Source organism: Schistocerca serialis, chromosome 6 (assembly GCF_023864345.2).
Source record: "Schistocerca serialis cubense isolate TAMUIC-IGC-003099 chromosome 6, iqSchSeri2.2, whole genome shotgun sequence".
NCBI lineage: Eukaryota > Metazoa > Arthropoda > Insecta > Orthoptera > Acrididae > Schistocerca > Schistocerca serialis.
Genome location: NC_064643.1, coordinates 579,816,376 through 579,834,054, shown reverse-complemented (window position 1 = coordinate 579,834,054; position 17,679 = coordinate 579,816,376). Strand labels below are relative to the sequence as shown.

Genomic DNA, 17,679 nt, shown 5'->3' with positions numbered 1-17,679 from the left:
TCAGAGGTCTGTACAGTAGTTATAATACCTCGCGCGTTCAGGTATCACTGCACGAGTGTGATCCGCGAGGAGAAAAGGTTCTACGTTAGCAGCAATCTCATTGGCTGCATTACATATTATTACGCGGATCAGCGGAAGCAGAATTTATTCCGTCTCTAACGCAGCGCCATCTCGTAGTGCGGAGACGGACGAGCGCTGCGCCTGCGCTGTTGCGCTTAGTGGGGCGCGCTCTAGTGGGAAAGTTGTGTACGCGCTGACTACGCGGAACTATGTACGCAACAGTAGTAAAGAAGTAATAAATTACAGCGTTATGCCTAATGCTGCAATTTTATTCCATGAACAGCGAAAATGTAGAAAGTGATAATTCATTTCCTTACATAATTCTGTGAAGAGGCTGTTAGCGAGAAAAAAAGTTTCGCAAAGGTTTGAAACTGTGTGTAAAGTTTGTTGGAAGTTGCTGAATGCTTTCGTTCTCAACTATGTCTGAGTACTTTTGGTGTAATTATGCGCGCCGGGTGTTATGCTGTGTCCGGACATATATACAGTTCCTAACTGTAATAATTGACTTACTGTGTTGACTCTTTAACACAAGACTATAACTCTTAGTGACTAGATTATGCCAGCGTATCAAATTTTTAAATTTAGCCCATTTTGTGTATGAAATATTAAAAATCAGACGTGTAAGTGGAAGGGGGGGGGGGGGGGAGGTAGTCACAGAAAAAAATTCTCCAAACGAAAACTGAAACCTATAAACAACGAAATATTGAACACAAAAGAGAAAATACAGCATCTATACTAGTGCTGCTATAAGATACACGGCGTATGAGAAGTGCTGCTTTGATTGCATATATGTTTTTCAACATTTTCCTTAGTAATACATCTGAACATGTCTGTTCTTTCTTATCTTCTGTTCTCTTTCCGTATAGTATCAGTTCATCTTTTCATCAAGTTTGCCTTCTGTTCTTCCAGTGGTTTCACTTCTGCCATCACGGTTGTTTTTACGTTATAATCCTACCTGTTTTGCCACTTTCGTTCTGAATATAAAGTTTTTACTCTAAATGTGGTAAGAAACGTTCGTTTAATTTATCAGGCACGGAATGCTTTTAGAATCTTTCATTCGCATGATGCACGACAGAGTGGGTCACTTCCTAAGATAAAGGCCAGCCATTCCTCGGTAATTGCATGACAGAACCCGCAATCTTGAACTCATCATTCAGCGATTTACTACTTACGTCACTGGACGTCATCTTTGCCCACCCTGCCTGAAATTTCCTCCTCACGATTATCTGTTATCATGAGAACAGGGGACCGCCTTGACTTTCTTCTGATTTGTGAGCGTTACGGTATTCTTGAGCATTGCAACAACTGCACTACAGCAGTGGTAATGGAACCTACACAAAGAAAGAAAGCCTTAGCCCCTATATCACATCATTGTTTTAGATGTAGAAATGTAAATAAAGTCAGTAATAGGGGAAAAGTTTTAAGAAAGCCATTAGCATTGTTAACACGGCACTCATAACTTTCATCTCTTTCATAAGAATCATTTCTGATCATAAATATAGACATACTCACCTCAAGAAACTGTTTACAAGTTTTAGGTATTATTATGTTTCGTCGTTCCAAGCCGTTGCATATATTGAAGACCATGTCTCCCGGAAATATTTTTCACTTAATGAAATATCCGCCTTCTATTTATATTGTATTAAGTTGGTCTTATTCGGTGTTCTGACGCCTTTATTCTTTTCGCTCAACTAATTTAACGAATTTTTGTGTTTCAGGACGACTGCCAGAACTACATCCGAGTCCTGGCGAAAATTGACGATGACCGCGTACTCATCTGCGGTACGAACGCCTATAAGCCACTATGTCGGCACTACGCCCTCAAGGTAAGTAACTGAGCACTGAGGGACACATTGCAAAGTGAACTCCTTTTCACCAGTCTATGAAATAGTCAGCGTTATTCTAATTTATTAACACAAATTTCTTCATTTTCGGTAATTACTGAAGTTTCCCCCCAAAATCACCACGTGTCCCACTCGATATTTTTGTTTAAATGTTCTGTTCCTGCCTCCCGCGACTACAGGATTATTTTACCGCCTCTCTCATCATTATTTTTAGTTCTACTTCTTAATGATTGTATACATTAAGATGTACTATGTTTCGTGCTGGAAACTGTATGTTACAGTATGAAAACCTTCGATGTTAGTGAGAGATACTTTACCCCGAAACATTTTACTTATGATGTCACCTCTGCTACACGGAGACTTTCCACGCATACTTGCCATTTTACAAACAGTGGATGAATCAAGAAACATTTCCATCATCCAAGTGGTGGACTGTAAAATATTGATAGCAGAATAGGTAAATTTTATCAACACTGCGGAAAAATGTTGGAAAAATTGTATCAGCTGATATTTATACTACAGTTTCTTAATTGAATTCCGAACAGTACCAATAGAGGCACTGTGATACTGTGGCCAGTACGGACTATTATTAGGGACAGTGAGAGCAAAGCAATAGCAAGCTCAACAGCTGCTAAGCAGTTGGATTGATTTTGGTCCCTTCTCTACGTAATAAGCAGTGCGCTCAAATGCAGAATTCCGTGTTAGGGTGTATGGGTTGGAAATAAATGCAGACTATTTAAACGAAACCCGACAAGTTTAAAATCAGATTAGTTATTATTGAATCGAAGAAACAATTGAAATTATAACGGTTCATCTTGATGATGGATTTAAATAAAAGTTCTGTGCTCACATTACTGGCAGCCAACAATGCTGTTTGAAGTTAATCAGTTTTAAATATTTATCCAGCACCAGCTTCTAATCCTACATTTCTTAGAAAACATTAATATAACTTTACGTATGGAGTACTTGAGAGTCCTTCATCAGACTTTCCAACCCCACATTTAGAACAGAACTGCCCACTTGGCTAGTAATCGTAAACTGGTTCCCATTCGTCACCTGCAGAGTCCATTGTGGTTATAAGCGGCGGAAGTCAATCACAAAGCATTCTCAAACATTCCTCGTGCAGCAAAGATATTTTCTTAGCGTAAAGTAAAAGCAGTTGCCTATATTACGACGAAAAATAAATAACATAATGTTTCCATTTGTAATTACAAAATGTATATCACACTACAACGTCGAAAATACTTGAATCAGTAAATATTTCTGCTATCAATACGCATTCACTGATCGAAATAATCACAGTACTTACTAAGTTTGCATTTAGTTTAAAAGCTTAGTCCCTTCTTCAGGAAATAGAGATTAAATTATAAAAGGAAAAGAACTCGCTCTAGAGGAACGGCTGCTTCGGTGTGGGCGGAAACCTAGGACAAAGTTTCAATTACATACGACAGGTTCACCAGCGAAAGAAAGGAACGGCACACCAGGAGAGGGCTTTAGGAAATTAAACTTCCTTCGGTCTCATTAATATTAAATATCGTAATAATCTGCAAAGTACGTCGTGAAGTAAATTCAAAAACTCTTCTACAATTCTCCGGAGAGGCAGATATGCATTTTAATAATATATAATGTAAATATACTGGGGCAGTTAATAAGTAGTTGTTTGTACAGTATAATGAAAGCGTAAATAGCGTTATTTATTCAAGATCCTGTGAATATTGCACGGAGCCGTGCATTAGCTGTCGCACGTTCTGGAAATGCCCGTGCCGTCGGCTGCAGCTGCTTGCAAGTCTGTCCGCGGCCGGGACTTCAAAGATTACACGTGATAGGAAGTTGCCGGGGAAGGAGAGCGTGCTGACAGATCTCGGCGACCTCCAAGTTCACAGCTTGAGAGCTTACCCTCCAAGCTGCCTCAAGAGTTAACGGCTAAACGCTTCCTCCAGTGGACGTTTCACAAGCAGACACAACTCGCGCAAGTGTCAACCGGAAACACACCAAACAAAATACTGTAGCTTTATAATTTTCTTTATTGTTGATTCGCTCATCAGTGTTGCGATTACTGCCAGGAGTATCAATAACGAGCGTTGTTGCGAAATGAAGCTTCATAAATCCCTATTAATTAAAATTCCTGATTGTGGCTCCGAGGAAACGCAAGCGCATTACAAAAATCCTCAATAGCTAGCTACCTATTATACGGAGATTTATGTCACTTCGTTCGTTTCCTAAACCTATTGCAACAACTTCTAGGATACAACAATTACAGACTCAGTATAGTTTCATATCCTCCAGAAATTTGGAAATTTCTCGTAGTTACATTTGCATTTATAAACATGTGGACCCTAAAGACAGAACGCATCACACTAGAGAAAACATATTAACAATATTAACAAAACATAAATTTATTCTAGGTGACTGTTCCAGCGCGACATGTGAATTCGTAAACCACTGAAATAACTTACCTTGTGTTTTTTGTATAAAATCTTCTGTCTGTATTTTTGACCTGTATATACGTTCTTCTGTCAAGAAATGAACAAATCTCACATCCTCACACAATAATTACTTACATCTCGCCAGATCGTGATGCAACACTCACCGATATCCCGTCTAGTGCCAATTGATACGAATGACACTGACATGATAAATTTGTGAATGATTCTTGCCTTTTATCTCCACTGTTGTATTCTGTTGGAAAATGGAACCTCATTCCTTGATACTGACACTTTTTCGGAGACTACCGTTTGACCGCGAGGCAGGAAGCATGTCGACAACTTATTCTTATATTTTGAGTTTCTAACATCTTGTTATGTATGGGACTCTCATCACTATGCAAAGAAAGATGGAATGTAATTATTGCACTCATCTTCCTCCTCCTCCTCCTTTTTTTCCCCTTCTTGATCTTCTCCTCTTTTATACCCAGCAGGATCAATACTGCAGGCGCTGATTATCCTTTGTTTTCGTGTGAAATGTGGTGGTTCGTAGCGCAATTTTCCTGAATATTACGAAAAAGTACGAAACTCTAACCTGATAACTAGTATATTCCACCAGTGATTACTTTCCTTCTTGGGACTGCTGGGGGAAGGAGGACAGGCGGTTTCTGGCCACACGAAATTGTCCATAGACATCCTGTACCGCAGAAAGAATCGGCATATCTTTCTAGGGCGAAAGTTCGCGGTAACCTACGGAACATCCTTCATGCTAGGTATTGGGATTTGCAATTTTTCAATGTAAACGAAGAATTTCCAGTAAGCGTTGGTCATAAGCTACCACCTTCTGTGTCCCTGAGCTTCATTTACATTTCCTCTCGATATTACTGCTGAAATGATATAATCTTTACATCCGCTACAACCACACCTAAGGAAAGAACGTGCTGTTCAAATCAATCTTCGAACGGTGTCTACCAGTTTGTCGCGCGGTTAAATTGTGCATATAGATTCGCTAAAGAGACCTAAGAAAGTACGCTGACACGCGTAGCGAAGAACGCGGACTATGGAAACGGCCATAATGGAGGAAGTTTTGAGTTGGAAGACTGTCCCTCTGGTTGGTACTGCGAGCGCCGCAGTATCAAAGCGGGACGTGCTGTGAGGAGGCGCGCGCCCTTGGCGGGCTTCCAGGCCACCCTCGCGCGCTTATGAACCCGAGATGTGGCGGTAATTGGCAGAGCGCCATGCACCACGTGGCACAGGCCGGTGATCAATTCCACCCTGCAGACAGCTGCTCAGTCGAGGACGAACCCCAGCGCCACGCGCTCAACGCGGTGCCTTGCCAAACGACACTCAGCCTCGTGACTCCTTAAAGGCCCTTCTTCACGACCGAATTTCTTGTCTCTTCTGGTACGTGGCAACTGAATATATTGCAGCGCCTCATATTGCCGTTTTCGTTTATACGTCGAAGCCAAATTTGCGTTTGTTGTGAAAGCTTTCTTCTGTGGTTTCGCACCTGAACGGTGGACGTAAGGTTATGAGGGACCATCGTTTCTACAAAAGAATCGAAATAGAGTAACAGTTTGTAGGAATAAGTCACAATAATACTGTTTATTAATGACCAAAGCAAAATTCATAATGTATGCCAACGACAAAAGTCGACTGTCAAATTCTCAACACCACAATGGTAAGGTAAAGCGCCGTCCATACATTTGAAAGTGTCTATATTCATTTCCTCGAGAAAATATGTATTAAACACATCAAGCAGTATTTAGATGGTTGTGAACAGTACCTTATAATTTTACAATGAAATGAACACCCTTAGCTGCTTACAGGCGTTGACATACGTCAACGGGGACAGATGAAAATGTGTGCCCCGACCGGGACTCGAACCCGGGATCTCCTGCTTACATGGCAGACGCTCTATCCATCTTTTTTTTCGCTTTAGTTCGTTGTATCTGCTCGGAGCGGACGTCGTAAGACATCCATTTAAGTTCGTTGTTGATCTGTTAACTCAGTGTTTTTTTTTTATTATTACAGAGGGCACGTTACCCTCTGACCGAACACGCTGAGCTACCGTGCCGGCTGAACAGATGAAAATGTGTGTCCCGATCGGGACTCGAACCCGGGATCTCCTGCTTACATGGCAAACGCTTTGTCCATCTGAGACACCGAGGGCACAGAGGATAGCGCGACTGCAGGGATTTATCTTTGGCACGCCTCCCGCGAAACCCACATTCTCAACGTATTGTCCCGCACTACATTCGTAGTGCCCCCGCCCGTTATACTCATTACTCGCGGCGCGTTGCCGATTCCCGTAAGAGTTCGGGCACTGTTTGTGCATTCGCACAGAAGAAGAAGATTGTCAAATGGCTGGTGAGCCTTAACTATATATATATATATACTAAGATGGTATCCGTTCTTTCGGACCATCTTAGTATATATACCTTATAATTTTATCTTTATGTCTTATTGTTTCTAAGTGCCAAATAACATCGAAAATAATTTTTCTCGTTAATTAGTTGAATTTGTCAATGTTGAAGAAACAATTTTCCGATTCCATAAGGCAACAATCGCAAATATTTCTGAGACCGGGTTGTAGCTTATCCCCGACGTTATTCAATCTGTGCGTTGAATAGGTTTGCCAGTTATATACTAAAGACATTTCTCGTACATTGGTTAACAGCACCTTTTGGAACTCCCAAAACAACTTAGTTCAGCCGTATTTGCACTTAGAATCATCGCAATATTTGGGGAGAGACAAATTAGTAAGCCGACATATTTTGCACAGTTTCATTAAATAATGTCATAAGGAATAATGTTTTGCGGTAACTCACCTTAAGAAAGGAAGTCCTCATTGCTCGAAATCGTGCTGCAAGAGTAATATGTGGCGCACACACACGACCACCGTGTAGACATTTATTTAAGGAGTTGAGCATTCTGATTACTGCTTCACAGTATATTTATTCCCTCCTGAAGTTTGTTGCAAATAATACCTTACAGTTCAAGAGAAGCAATGATGTACATAATTGCAATACCAGAACAAAAATGACATTCATTGCTCTACATTAAGATTGTCGGTAGAACAAAAAGGAGTGCATAATGCTGCAACAAAAAGTCTTGATCGCTTGCCCAGTGATATAAAATGTCTGATAGATAACAAAGTAAAATCTGAAAACAAACTAAGACAGATACTCCTTGACACCTATTTTGTAGAGGAATTTCTATTAGTGTAATGTATAAAATGCGGTGGGTAGGAATTATTTAAACACATCTGTAGATATTTAAAAAAGACTTTATAAATGTTCATCATCAGCCACATTTAAAACTTAGGTTGTTATGTGTATGTAAAAATGACTCGTTCCACATCATTATAATTTATCGGCAAATGATCCATGGAACACAAAACTAACTAAGCACGAGACGGTAAAAACCCGCATTTAATATTTTTCCGTTAATTTATCCTTTTCGTACAACTCAATTACGGAAACTACATCGGTGTCTCAGTATGTCGTTGGTCAATATATTGAAGTTGAATTTATCTTGTAACGCGTTTGTCGGTATTGCTGTAAGTTGTATCACAAAACTCATTTGTCATTAGACAGCCCATTTAAGTTTGAAAGTGCGTTATTTAAATTGTAGCGTAAGTCAGCTGTCTATGTACCTTAAAGAATACAATCTATGTACTACCAAACAGTACCTTGAAATTTGAAAAGTTATGATATCAGTGAATGAGATTTTATTTAAACGAACCAATACGAACTGTAAGTCAGAATCAACGGCAATTACATGTAGACTGTTGACGTCAATGGTCAATCGTCAACGATCGATAGTCGACGTTTGTTGTACGAATACAATTAAAATCGAAGTAATATGGACTATTTAACTTGCTAACCAAGTTAAACGGCTATGTTTTCATCTAGAAAGACAAGAGGAGGTACATCCACGGTTAGCACGCATCAGTAACAACACTTTAATGGCGAAATGCGTTAAGTTGCAGCACATAGTTACCGGTACAGTTGTCAGGATTTTTTTTCTTGAAGTTAAGCATGAGAAGAATTTTTTGACTAAAGCAAAAGAAATAGATACGTCCAATTTTGTCAGAGATTAGCCTCACGATGAGATAATATACTCACACGATAATTAACATTTTGAATATTTTGAAAGTGCTTAAATATGCTCTACAGTATTTATATTCAAAATTATTAATACCGTATTTTACACTAAAAAGATTTCAAAAAAGTTTTATGGTTACTAAATTGCATATGTCCTTCCTCTAATAGAATAACACCTGATCCGGTTTAAAATTTGGAGTTATCATTGTCGTTCCAATCTGGAGTGTTGCAGAAACTGGCAACCCTAACACCATTCAAGCAGTAAAGGAAACCGAGTAGGAATTTGGAAAGGGAATTAAAGTTCAGAGGTAAGAAAGAACAACTTTGAGGTTTGCTGTGTGCCTTCTTTATCATCAGCCAGAAGTGCCAACCAAAGCTGGATGTGCACATCGAAGGAGTATATGGCTATAGTGTGAATCAGTCCGGCTAATGCCTCAGACCGAGGAAGTTACTGGTACAGTGGGACAAAATGCAATCAGATCGGTTGGAATTATTGCCTGGAGGAATAGGAGGAACTTTCCGTATTCGGCAGCGCTCGAACACATTCAACCGGCTCTTTTTGGACTAGGCGTCTGCTCGTACACAGACCTTCTGCGAGAGGTGGGAGTAACCATATCAAAACATTAACTGGAACGAATACTAAAAAGTACTGGGTAGCAGTCAAAGGGCTCGGTCTCATTTCGTGGTGTCAGACGAGAGGCAGTAGACTTCTAGCAACTTATATTTAATCTTGAAATATGTGAGGAAATCTGACGGATAGTCAACATAACATTTTCATTCGCAAAGCCGTAAATTATTGGAGAGCTGAAATGCCGCTCACGTGTATGGTCTGATTTATGCTCTTTCATCTCGTGAAACATACATCCCCGCGGCAAAGCGGGTCAAACGAACAGGTCCGCCACGGCTCTCAGCGCCCCACTCTGCTTTCGTTCTGCGCTAAATCAATAATTGACAACCCTTTTGATAAACTGCACGTGTAGCATACAGTTACTATGAAATTCCTGAGAACTCCTTGCCTGCGGATATATTTTTAAGTTCGTTTTTGCGATACCATAGCAGTCAAGCTATTTATTTACACAACCATAAGTAATGTTTTACTTATCCTCAGAAGTTGGCATTTGTTATATCGGCAAAAACAGTGATACAATGCACAGAGGAATTACATTTTGTTTTCATCGATTCAATGTAAACGGCAGTTAGGCCAAGCGATGTACCGTGTGTGCACCGTAGCGCAACAAATGCAGATCGCGAGAGAAGCGGTGATTACTCCCAGCAGACGCTGCGTGAAAGGTGTCCGTACATTTTGTAAGAAAAGAGAGCCAGAGAATATTGCTATTGTATTACACTACCTTTGTCAAAGAAGTTTGACTGTGAAATATCCGTCTTAGGTCTTACACGAGTGTTGTCATGATGCTGCCTGAGACAGAAGAAACTGTTGGGGTACATTCAGGAGAAAGAATTTTCTATCTGTCTGTGTAAATCTAAATGTAGGTACTGAGTCCACTAGCTTCAACCCACAGCCAATGGAGATCATAAAGATCGTCGCCATTCTCCATCGCAAAGAGGAATACAAATACACAATAACGACAGAATGTGTTTTGGAATCACCGGAAACAGTGGAGTAAATTAATTACTCATCACAGTAAATTTTGTTTCATTGTTGTAAGTACTGTACAGTTGGTTCACACACACACAATCCTCTCTCTCTCTCTCTCTCTCTCTCTTTTTATGTACAACTTAACATTTAATAATTTTCGTATCCAGGAAAAGGGTAAAGGAAGGCAGCTTTCTAATACCCACAATAAATGAATACTGACAGGCAGCAAATATAACCAGAGCTATTAGTCATGAAATCTCATCAGTATTTCATCTTTTAACGCGAAACCAACACGATTTTCACAACCAAACTTAGACCGATCATAGGTTTAATACTAAATTTCAATGACAATTTCCATTATCTCGTACAGCATGTATTCTTTTATGTATTGCATTCAAAATAAATTTGATGGATAGAACAGAAATATGTGCTTTACTCGTAACCTACACATAACGAAATGTGGTACCACGTACTTCATGATATTCAAGAAGTAACTTTATTTCTTTATTGTAAATTACAGCCTTTAATGAATTAAGCACTTTTCCTATCTTGTTCTCGCATCTAAATGGGTTTTTCTTACCTCCCCTTGAAGTAAATCTTACAGGCAGCTTTAGAAAAGTGACTGATTTAATTATTTCAGTTGAACCCATTTCCTTGTACATCCCATTGCCTGGGTTTTGATGGTATCAAGCTACTTTTTATCAGTGAATGTTCCATAGGCCAACTCAAGTGAGCTGTTGCCTTATTTATTACCTTATTACTAGATCTGTGTCGTTTACCAGTCATGACTGGACTGACTGCGTCAAGATTAATTACGTATATACATTTAAAAAAATATTCACAAAATTAAGACATTTATACTTAGGCCTAATAGAAACAATGTTTGTTTGTTCATTCACTTTGGTCACTATTAAAGAATTCACCAATGGAGTACAATGGACATTCCTTCAGGTCCTGCGCTACTCTCCTTCTGAATGTTCCTAGTGGCAGGGATTGCACTTCTTGAGGCAGTGAGTTGAACATCTTTAGAGCAACCACTGGAAAACTGTCTTGCATTCCCGTCAGCCAACACCCGGGTATTTTGATGCTCCTCTTGTTGCGGGTATTGTGATTGTGTGTAGCCTATCTTGCTTCATGCTGAAGACTCTTTGGTTTTATTTCACACTGCTGAGACAGAAAAACACGTACTGGCTGAAGACTGTCATAATTCCTAAATGCTTGAATATAGGCCTGTAGTGCTCCTGTCTTTTGCTTGATGTGATTATTCTGAGAGCTTTTTTCTGTAGAATTAGCACATCCTTACAACCTGCAGAATGTTCCCATAACAGTAGGCCATAATTGATGTGGCTATGGAACCGGGCATAAGATACTGGTCACTCAGTACACCTTTTAACCTCCTCAGAAGGTATATTACACAGGAGAGCTTGGAGCATACATACATGGTGTGTTCGTTCATTGTTAGTTTCCTGACTATCATGAAGCCCAACAGTTTGACAGCCTCCATGTTATCATGGCATCCGATGTTGTTAAGGGTGCATATCAGATGTTGTGTTTTTTCTTCATTCATTTTATTTTTGATGAACCATTCTTTAATGTTTTGGAAGAGTACATCTGTTTCTTTCTTCATGCGCATCCTGTATGTGTACTTACTTTTTACTGCAATTTGTTTTCTTATCTTTCAGTTAGAAAGAATCTGATATCAAACAGTTTACACTTATGAACTACTGTGAAAGATTCACTGAATTTTCATATTCTAACAGCTGTTCTGCAGACGTTAAGTTGTATCCATGACACTTGTAATCCCAGCATAATATCTGAATTCACGTTAATCATCCATATTGTTTTCTTCTAAATAACCTTGCCACTGACATAATTCTCATCATGGTCCCATACAAATTTGTCTATAATTGTGGAATGAAAACACACTGTCAACATATTCCTTCAGTAAAAATTGTGAAGTGTAAGGACTGGAGTTTCAGGGTCCTTTTGACTGCAGCGTGGCTTTCTTTGCAGATGAAAAAAAGAAGAAATGCACACAGTGCAGTATCATATATTGTACTGATTACTTGAATTTATTTTTTTGCAGGATGGAGATTATGTTGTAGAGAAAGAATATGAGGGAAGAGGATTGTGCCCATTTGACCCTGACCACAACAGCACTGCAATATACAGTGGTAAGTAAATGTTGGACAAATACTAGCAATATTTACACAGAAGTAAGTCATTCTAGTGTCAGTGCTAAACCAAAATCAATAACATACACAATCTATTTAATGGCAGTAACTCTATAAACAGATATCAAAATAGTTTAAGATTGAGGGGAGGAGCGTAAACAGTGGTGGTAAGTGGTAGCTGGGAACAGGGGCCATAGAAAGAGGACAGTGTCTGACAGTTTCCCAATTTGCACAGCTAATAGATTTGCCTTGCTACCACAGTTAGGTAAGGAAGAGGCTCCAGTAGAAGTAGGCGTAGTTAAGATGCAACAGAATCACACTAGGAAACCAACTGTTTCAAAAAAAAGTAGAAAGTAAGAGGAAAGTTCTGTTGCCAGGTAGCAGCCATGGAAGAGGTGTGGGCCAGATTTTGCAGGAAAAATTAGGTGACAGGTACCAGGTCACAAACTTTTTCAAGCCAAGTGTATGTCTTAGCCAGGTGGTAGAAGATATAGGTTCCTTGTGCAAGGGTTTCACAAAGCAGGATCTTGTGATGATAGTAGGTGGAGTGGGAAACAGTATTGATAGGGATCAGGGCTACAGTATTGATAGGGATCAGGGCTACAGTATTGAGTGTGACCTGCTGAAAATAGCCTCGGCAACGACCCATACCATTGTTGGGCTGGTGCCTGCTTTCGTGCGGCATGATCAGCCCAAGTTGAACCGCTCTGTCAGGAGGGTAAATATGGAGTTGGATCAGTTGCGTAGGGCGGCCACTCTGTCAAACATTGGATTGGGATTTCACAAGGCATGGCCTACACCTCAATAGGAAAGAGAAGGGTAACCTGGCAGGGTTCTTAGCGAAATCCGTAAGGGGGGACACTAGTACTCATGGATGTACCTCTTTTTTAGACTAACATCAGTGTCCAATGAGAAGTTCAGGCAGGCAGGTGCTAAAGAAGTCCAAAACTCACAAAATTCTCACAACAGGAAAGTAAATAGTAATGTTACCATATTTAACCACTTTGGTGGATTAAAGAAAAAAGTAGATTCTCACAAAAGTAAAGTAAAAAATAATGTTACCATTTTTCACCAAAATATCCCGGGGTTGAGAATAAAGTAGATGAGCTCTTGGTTTGTTTAGATGACATTGAATCTTATAATGTAATAGATATATTATGCCTGTCTGAGCATCACATTGTGTCTGATATGGAAAAGGTAAATATCAGTGGTTATAAACTAGCTGCACATACGAGTAGAGAGAATAAGGTGAAAGGAGGAGTTGCCATATATGTCAAAAGTTATCACTGTTTAGAAATCTTAGATACAAAAAAGTTTTGTCTAGAGCAACACATAGAAGTATGTGCCTGTCAACTTAAACTGAAGGAGGGCTCTTTTATAATTGTAACAGTATATAGGTCCCCTTCAGGAAACTTTCATTTATTCCTAGAAAACTTGGGTAGCCATATAGCATTTAAAAGGAAATTAAAAGAATTTCTTAATGGCAGCTCCTTCTACTCATTAAATGAATTTTTGGATATAGTAAGTGAGTAATTTCCTCAAACCCCCACCCCCCAAAAAAAGTGTCATGTAATATTTTGTGTAATTTAATATCTTGTATAGACACCTTTTATTAACCTGGCACGTTCCACATCATTACAAAGTGTTGTATTCATGATCTATGCAACAAGTACTAATCTCATCTAACAGTTGTGTTGCTCAGTTACTGTGTACACTTTATTATATTTATAATTTTTTCGGTCATAAAGATCATAAAGACATGTAACACTAATGTTTTATCTTTGCAGAGGGACAATTGTACTCAGCAACAGTGGCAGACTTCTCTGGAACTGACCCTCTCATATACCGCGGCCCTCTAAGAACAGAGAGATCTGACCTCAAACAATTAAATGGTAACTCTTGAGTCTTCAGAAGTTTTTAAGACCAATAAAAATGATTTATTATATGTTTTAATTCTCGATTGCATATTTTATATCAAAAGCATTTTCCTGTTGAAAATGTAAAAGAAACTTACAATTATTATTTCATCAGTAATTCTTTATTAACATGCATAGAGTGTTTTGTAGTGTTGAGCTCAGTTATGAATATAGTTGTTTATCCTTATTTTTCACTTTAAAGTGCTTTAATTAATGTCTTCAACATGCAGCATACTTCATTCCACAGCACTCCAATAACACCGTTACATCTGTAGTTCAGCACAGGCCTTACTTTAGAAATTTTCATAATACTCGTGTACAGCTTCTGTGATGTGTTTTTATTAGTAATTATTGTTTGACATTTCCATCATTGTATTTTTATCCCTCTTTTCTACTGTATAACCCAAAAGAGGAGTGTTTTTCAAAGTAGAGACTTCTGCTTGATTTTGCTGCCTTTATAAATGTAAATATAGAAAATCTTAATCCCTGTTTAATATCATTTAAGCAGAACAGTATTATGATCATATTTAATGTACAGTATAAATAAGTATTCAACAAGAGCTTCTTCTCTGTACTAGTGTATTGCTTTACTTGTTACATTCTTTGCTCTGAGATTCCTAGAATAAATAAATAAGTAAATTTATTAATGATTTCTGTTAAAAGATACAAATTCAATCATAATAGAGTAGGATGACAATTATATTTTTCATTTAGTCAGCTGTTGCTTCAAGGGCAGCACCATTCACATCTGGGTATTATGAGTAAAACAATTTATAGTTAACTTCTTGAATTATTATAATTGATGAACAGTTTTAATTTCATGTAATAAAATCATACTTATTGGTGATTACAGCTCCTAACTTTGTCAACACAATGGAGTACAATGATTTTATATTCTTCTTCTTCCGAGAGACTGCTGTTGAGTACATCAACTGTGGAAAGGTAATACTTTCGTAATTTATAACTGAAGGTAGAGGAAGTTTCACGAGCTACAGTAAATATATGTAATAAATGTGTTTTGCGTAACATTTTTGTTTCAGGCTATCTATTCAAGAGTTGCCAGAGTCTGTAAACATGACAAGGGCGGCCCTCATCAGTTTGGTGACAGATGGACTTCTTTTTTGAAATCACGTCTGAACTGTTCCGTCCCTGGAGATTATCCATTTTACTTCAATGAAATTCGTAAGTCTTCCTCTCCCTCTGTCTCTGTTATATCCCACTGTGAGTGCTTACGGTAAATTTATGGGAGAGTTAAATGACAATATTAACAACAAAGAATTTAATAGTATTGTGTTGGTTTTGTAATGCTTGCTTTTACTACACTATGGGTGTGAGATTAATTTTTGCAGGCGACTACATAAATTCAGATAAAAGTACAACTGTAGTAAACAAATTGTTTATGCTTACCAAATGAGCAGATAGTAAAGGCTGTAAAGTTAAATAAATAGTACAAATGTTAAGCAAGTGGAAACAGATTTTCTCTTCCAAATCCAAATTAAAATTCTTTTAAAAAACCTTTAGGGCAAGGAAAGCCACGCAGAAATTGTGTTTCTTTCATGTTCTTTTTCTTATCTACATTACACCTTCATCCTGGCTGAAAAGAGGAACTCTGCTGCTGAAAGAGAACATTGATTATCCACAAAATAACATGAGGCAGCAGCGGTAATAAGTGTATTAAAAGATGCCGTGGCAACATTGTGACATAATAATCTGCATATAAGTGTAAAGATTCAGTGTGCATCAGAAAACCTGTAATGGCCTGTGGACGGTTATTGTTTGCGGTGTGTCCTTCTGTGTGCAGTGTACAGAATATCAGTATGGGCTTTGATGCCCTTGCATAGTAATACATGACACATAACAGCTCATCAGAATATGGATCTAGTTGCCCGTCGTGAGTAGTAATGCCTTCCATTTCTAGACACATCTCACCAGGAGGTTAGCACTGGATAATGATAGTGGTGTTTGAGCTGTAATTCTACTGTTCATGTCCATTCAGCAATGCCTGGAGTGAGCTTGCCAATTTAGAGACATGATATCTTCATATTGTAGCTATTCATCTGTTGAGTATTAAATTCTTACTATCCATTATTTGGAGCCCACATGCATATCATGAAAAGGGCACACACACTGTATTAGGATATCATTCCTACAAACTACAGATGCCAAAATATACCTAGAAAACACAGGCAATGAATGGCTTGCGTGCTCCTAATCTGAACACTGGTGTTGCTGTATTGGTTTCTTTCTGCAATTTTGGTGTGGTATATCCGATACACTGATTAATCTGTGAGAAGGACTCTACCTCACTCTTCATAGGTCCACTCTCAATCAGCAAGACATCATATTTGCTGAATCACTTTGCAACATTTATGTGAGGGGAAACTGATTCTTGTTCTGGATTGTAGCATGTGGACAGCTTTACCCATACTGCCATTGAGTGTTTCCTCCACATGAAAAAATTTCCCCCATTTGGACGATGGTAGCTCACTTTGTGATGATTGAGATCTTGCCAGTGATCCATCCATACATACATAATTGCATCAAAAAATGTTGTTGAACCATCCCACTTCCCTATGGCTCTGATGATAATGCCAGATGCTAATAACATGCTGTCACACTCTCTAAGTCCAAAACCATTACCCACATGGGCTGTTTCCCACACACAAGACGGTCACATGCTGGCTAGCATGTCTGTCACATCTTTTTGTGGCCTCTAAATAGCACAAATAACACTTTGCTCACACATAGTGTTGCCATGATGCTGGCTCTCTCTCTCTCTCTCTCTCTCTCTCTCTCTCTCTCTCTCTCTCTCTCTCTCTCTCTCTCTCTCTCTCTGTGTGTGTGTGTGTGGGGGGGGGGGGGGGGGGCGCAGGGGGCGGGGGGGACATGCCAGCACGTACGTGTGTGGGTGCCCATCTGCATTCAGTGCGTGTTATATAATTTCTCAAACAATGGAAAATGCAGGATGGAATGTAACAATATTAGAAAAGGAAAGTTGCTACTCACCATATAGCAGAGATGCTGAATCGCAATAGTCACAACAAAAAGATATATATTATTTGAATATATATATATTATTTAAATATATTATTTTCATTTGAGCCTCATGTTACACTTTCCACATTCTAATACCATGTCACACTTCCTCATCCCCCCAAACCCAGAACTTCCCACAGAAGAATCCCGAAAGTGCTCCACTTGTGACAGGATACTTTCCGGGACTGGATCAGACTCTGAATGTGGTTCTCCAGTAGGGATACGACTTCCTCAAATCCTGCCCTGAAATGAGATCCATCTTTCACGAAATCCTCCCCACTCCACCAAGAGGGTCTTTCCGCCGTCCACCTAACCTTCATAACCTCTTGGTTCATCCCTATGAAATCCCCAAACCACCTTCCCTACCCTCTGGCTCCTACCCTTGTAACCGCCCCTGGTGTAAAACCTGTCCCATGCACCCTCCCACCACCACATACTCCAGTCCTGTAACCTAGAAGGTGTACACGATCAAAGGCAGAGCCACATGTGAAAGCACCCACGTGATTTACCAACTGACCGG

General features: G+C 39.1%; 1 protein-coding gene across 1 annotated transcript in view; it reads left to right on the top strand.

Annotated features, from left to right (window-relative positions):
* LOC126484996 (semaphorin-1A) overlaps positions 1-17,679 on the top strand; it is a 348,769-nt gene that overhangs the window by 313,405 nt on the left and 17,685 nt on the right. Inside the window, exons 5-9 of the mRNA XM_050108602.1 lie at positions 1,779-1,886; positions 12,120-12,207; positions 13,995-14,099; positions 14,977-15,065; positions 15,164-15,305. Of these exons, the coding sequence (XP_049964559.1) occupies positions 1,779-1,886; positions 12,120-12,207; positions 13,995-14,099; positions 14,977-15,065; positions 15,164-15,305 (532 nt within the window). The remainder of the gene's footprint in view (positions 1-1,778; positions 1,887-12,119; positions 12,208-13,994; positions 14,100-14,976; positions 15,066-15,163; positions 15,306-17,679) is intronic.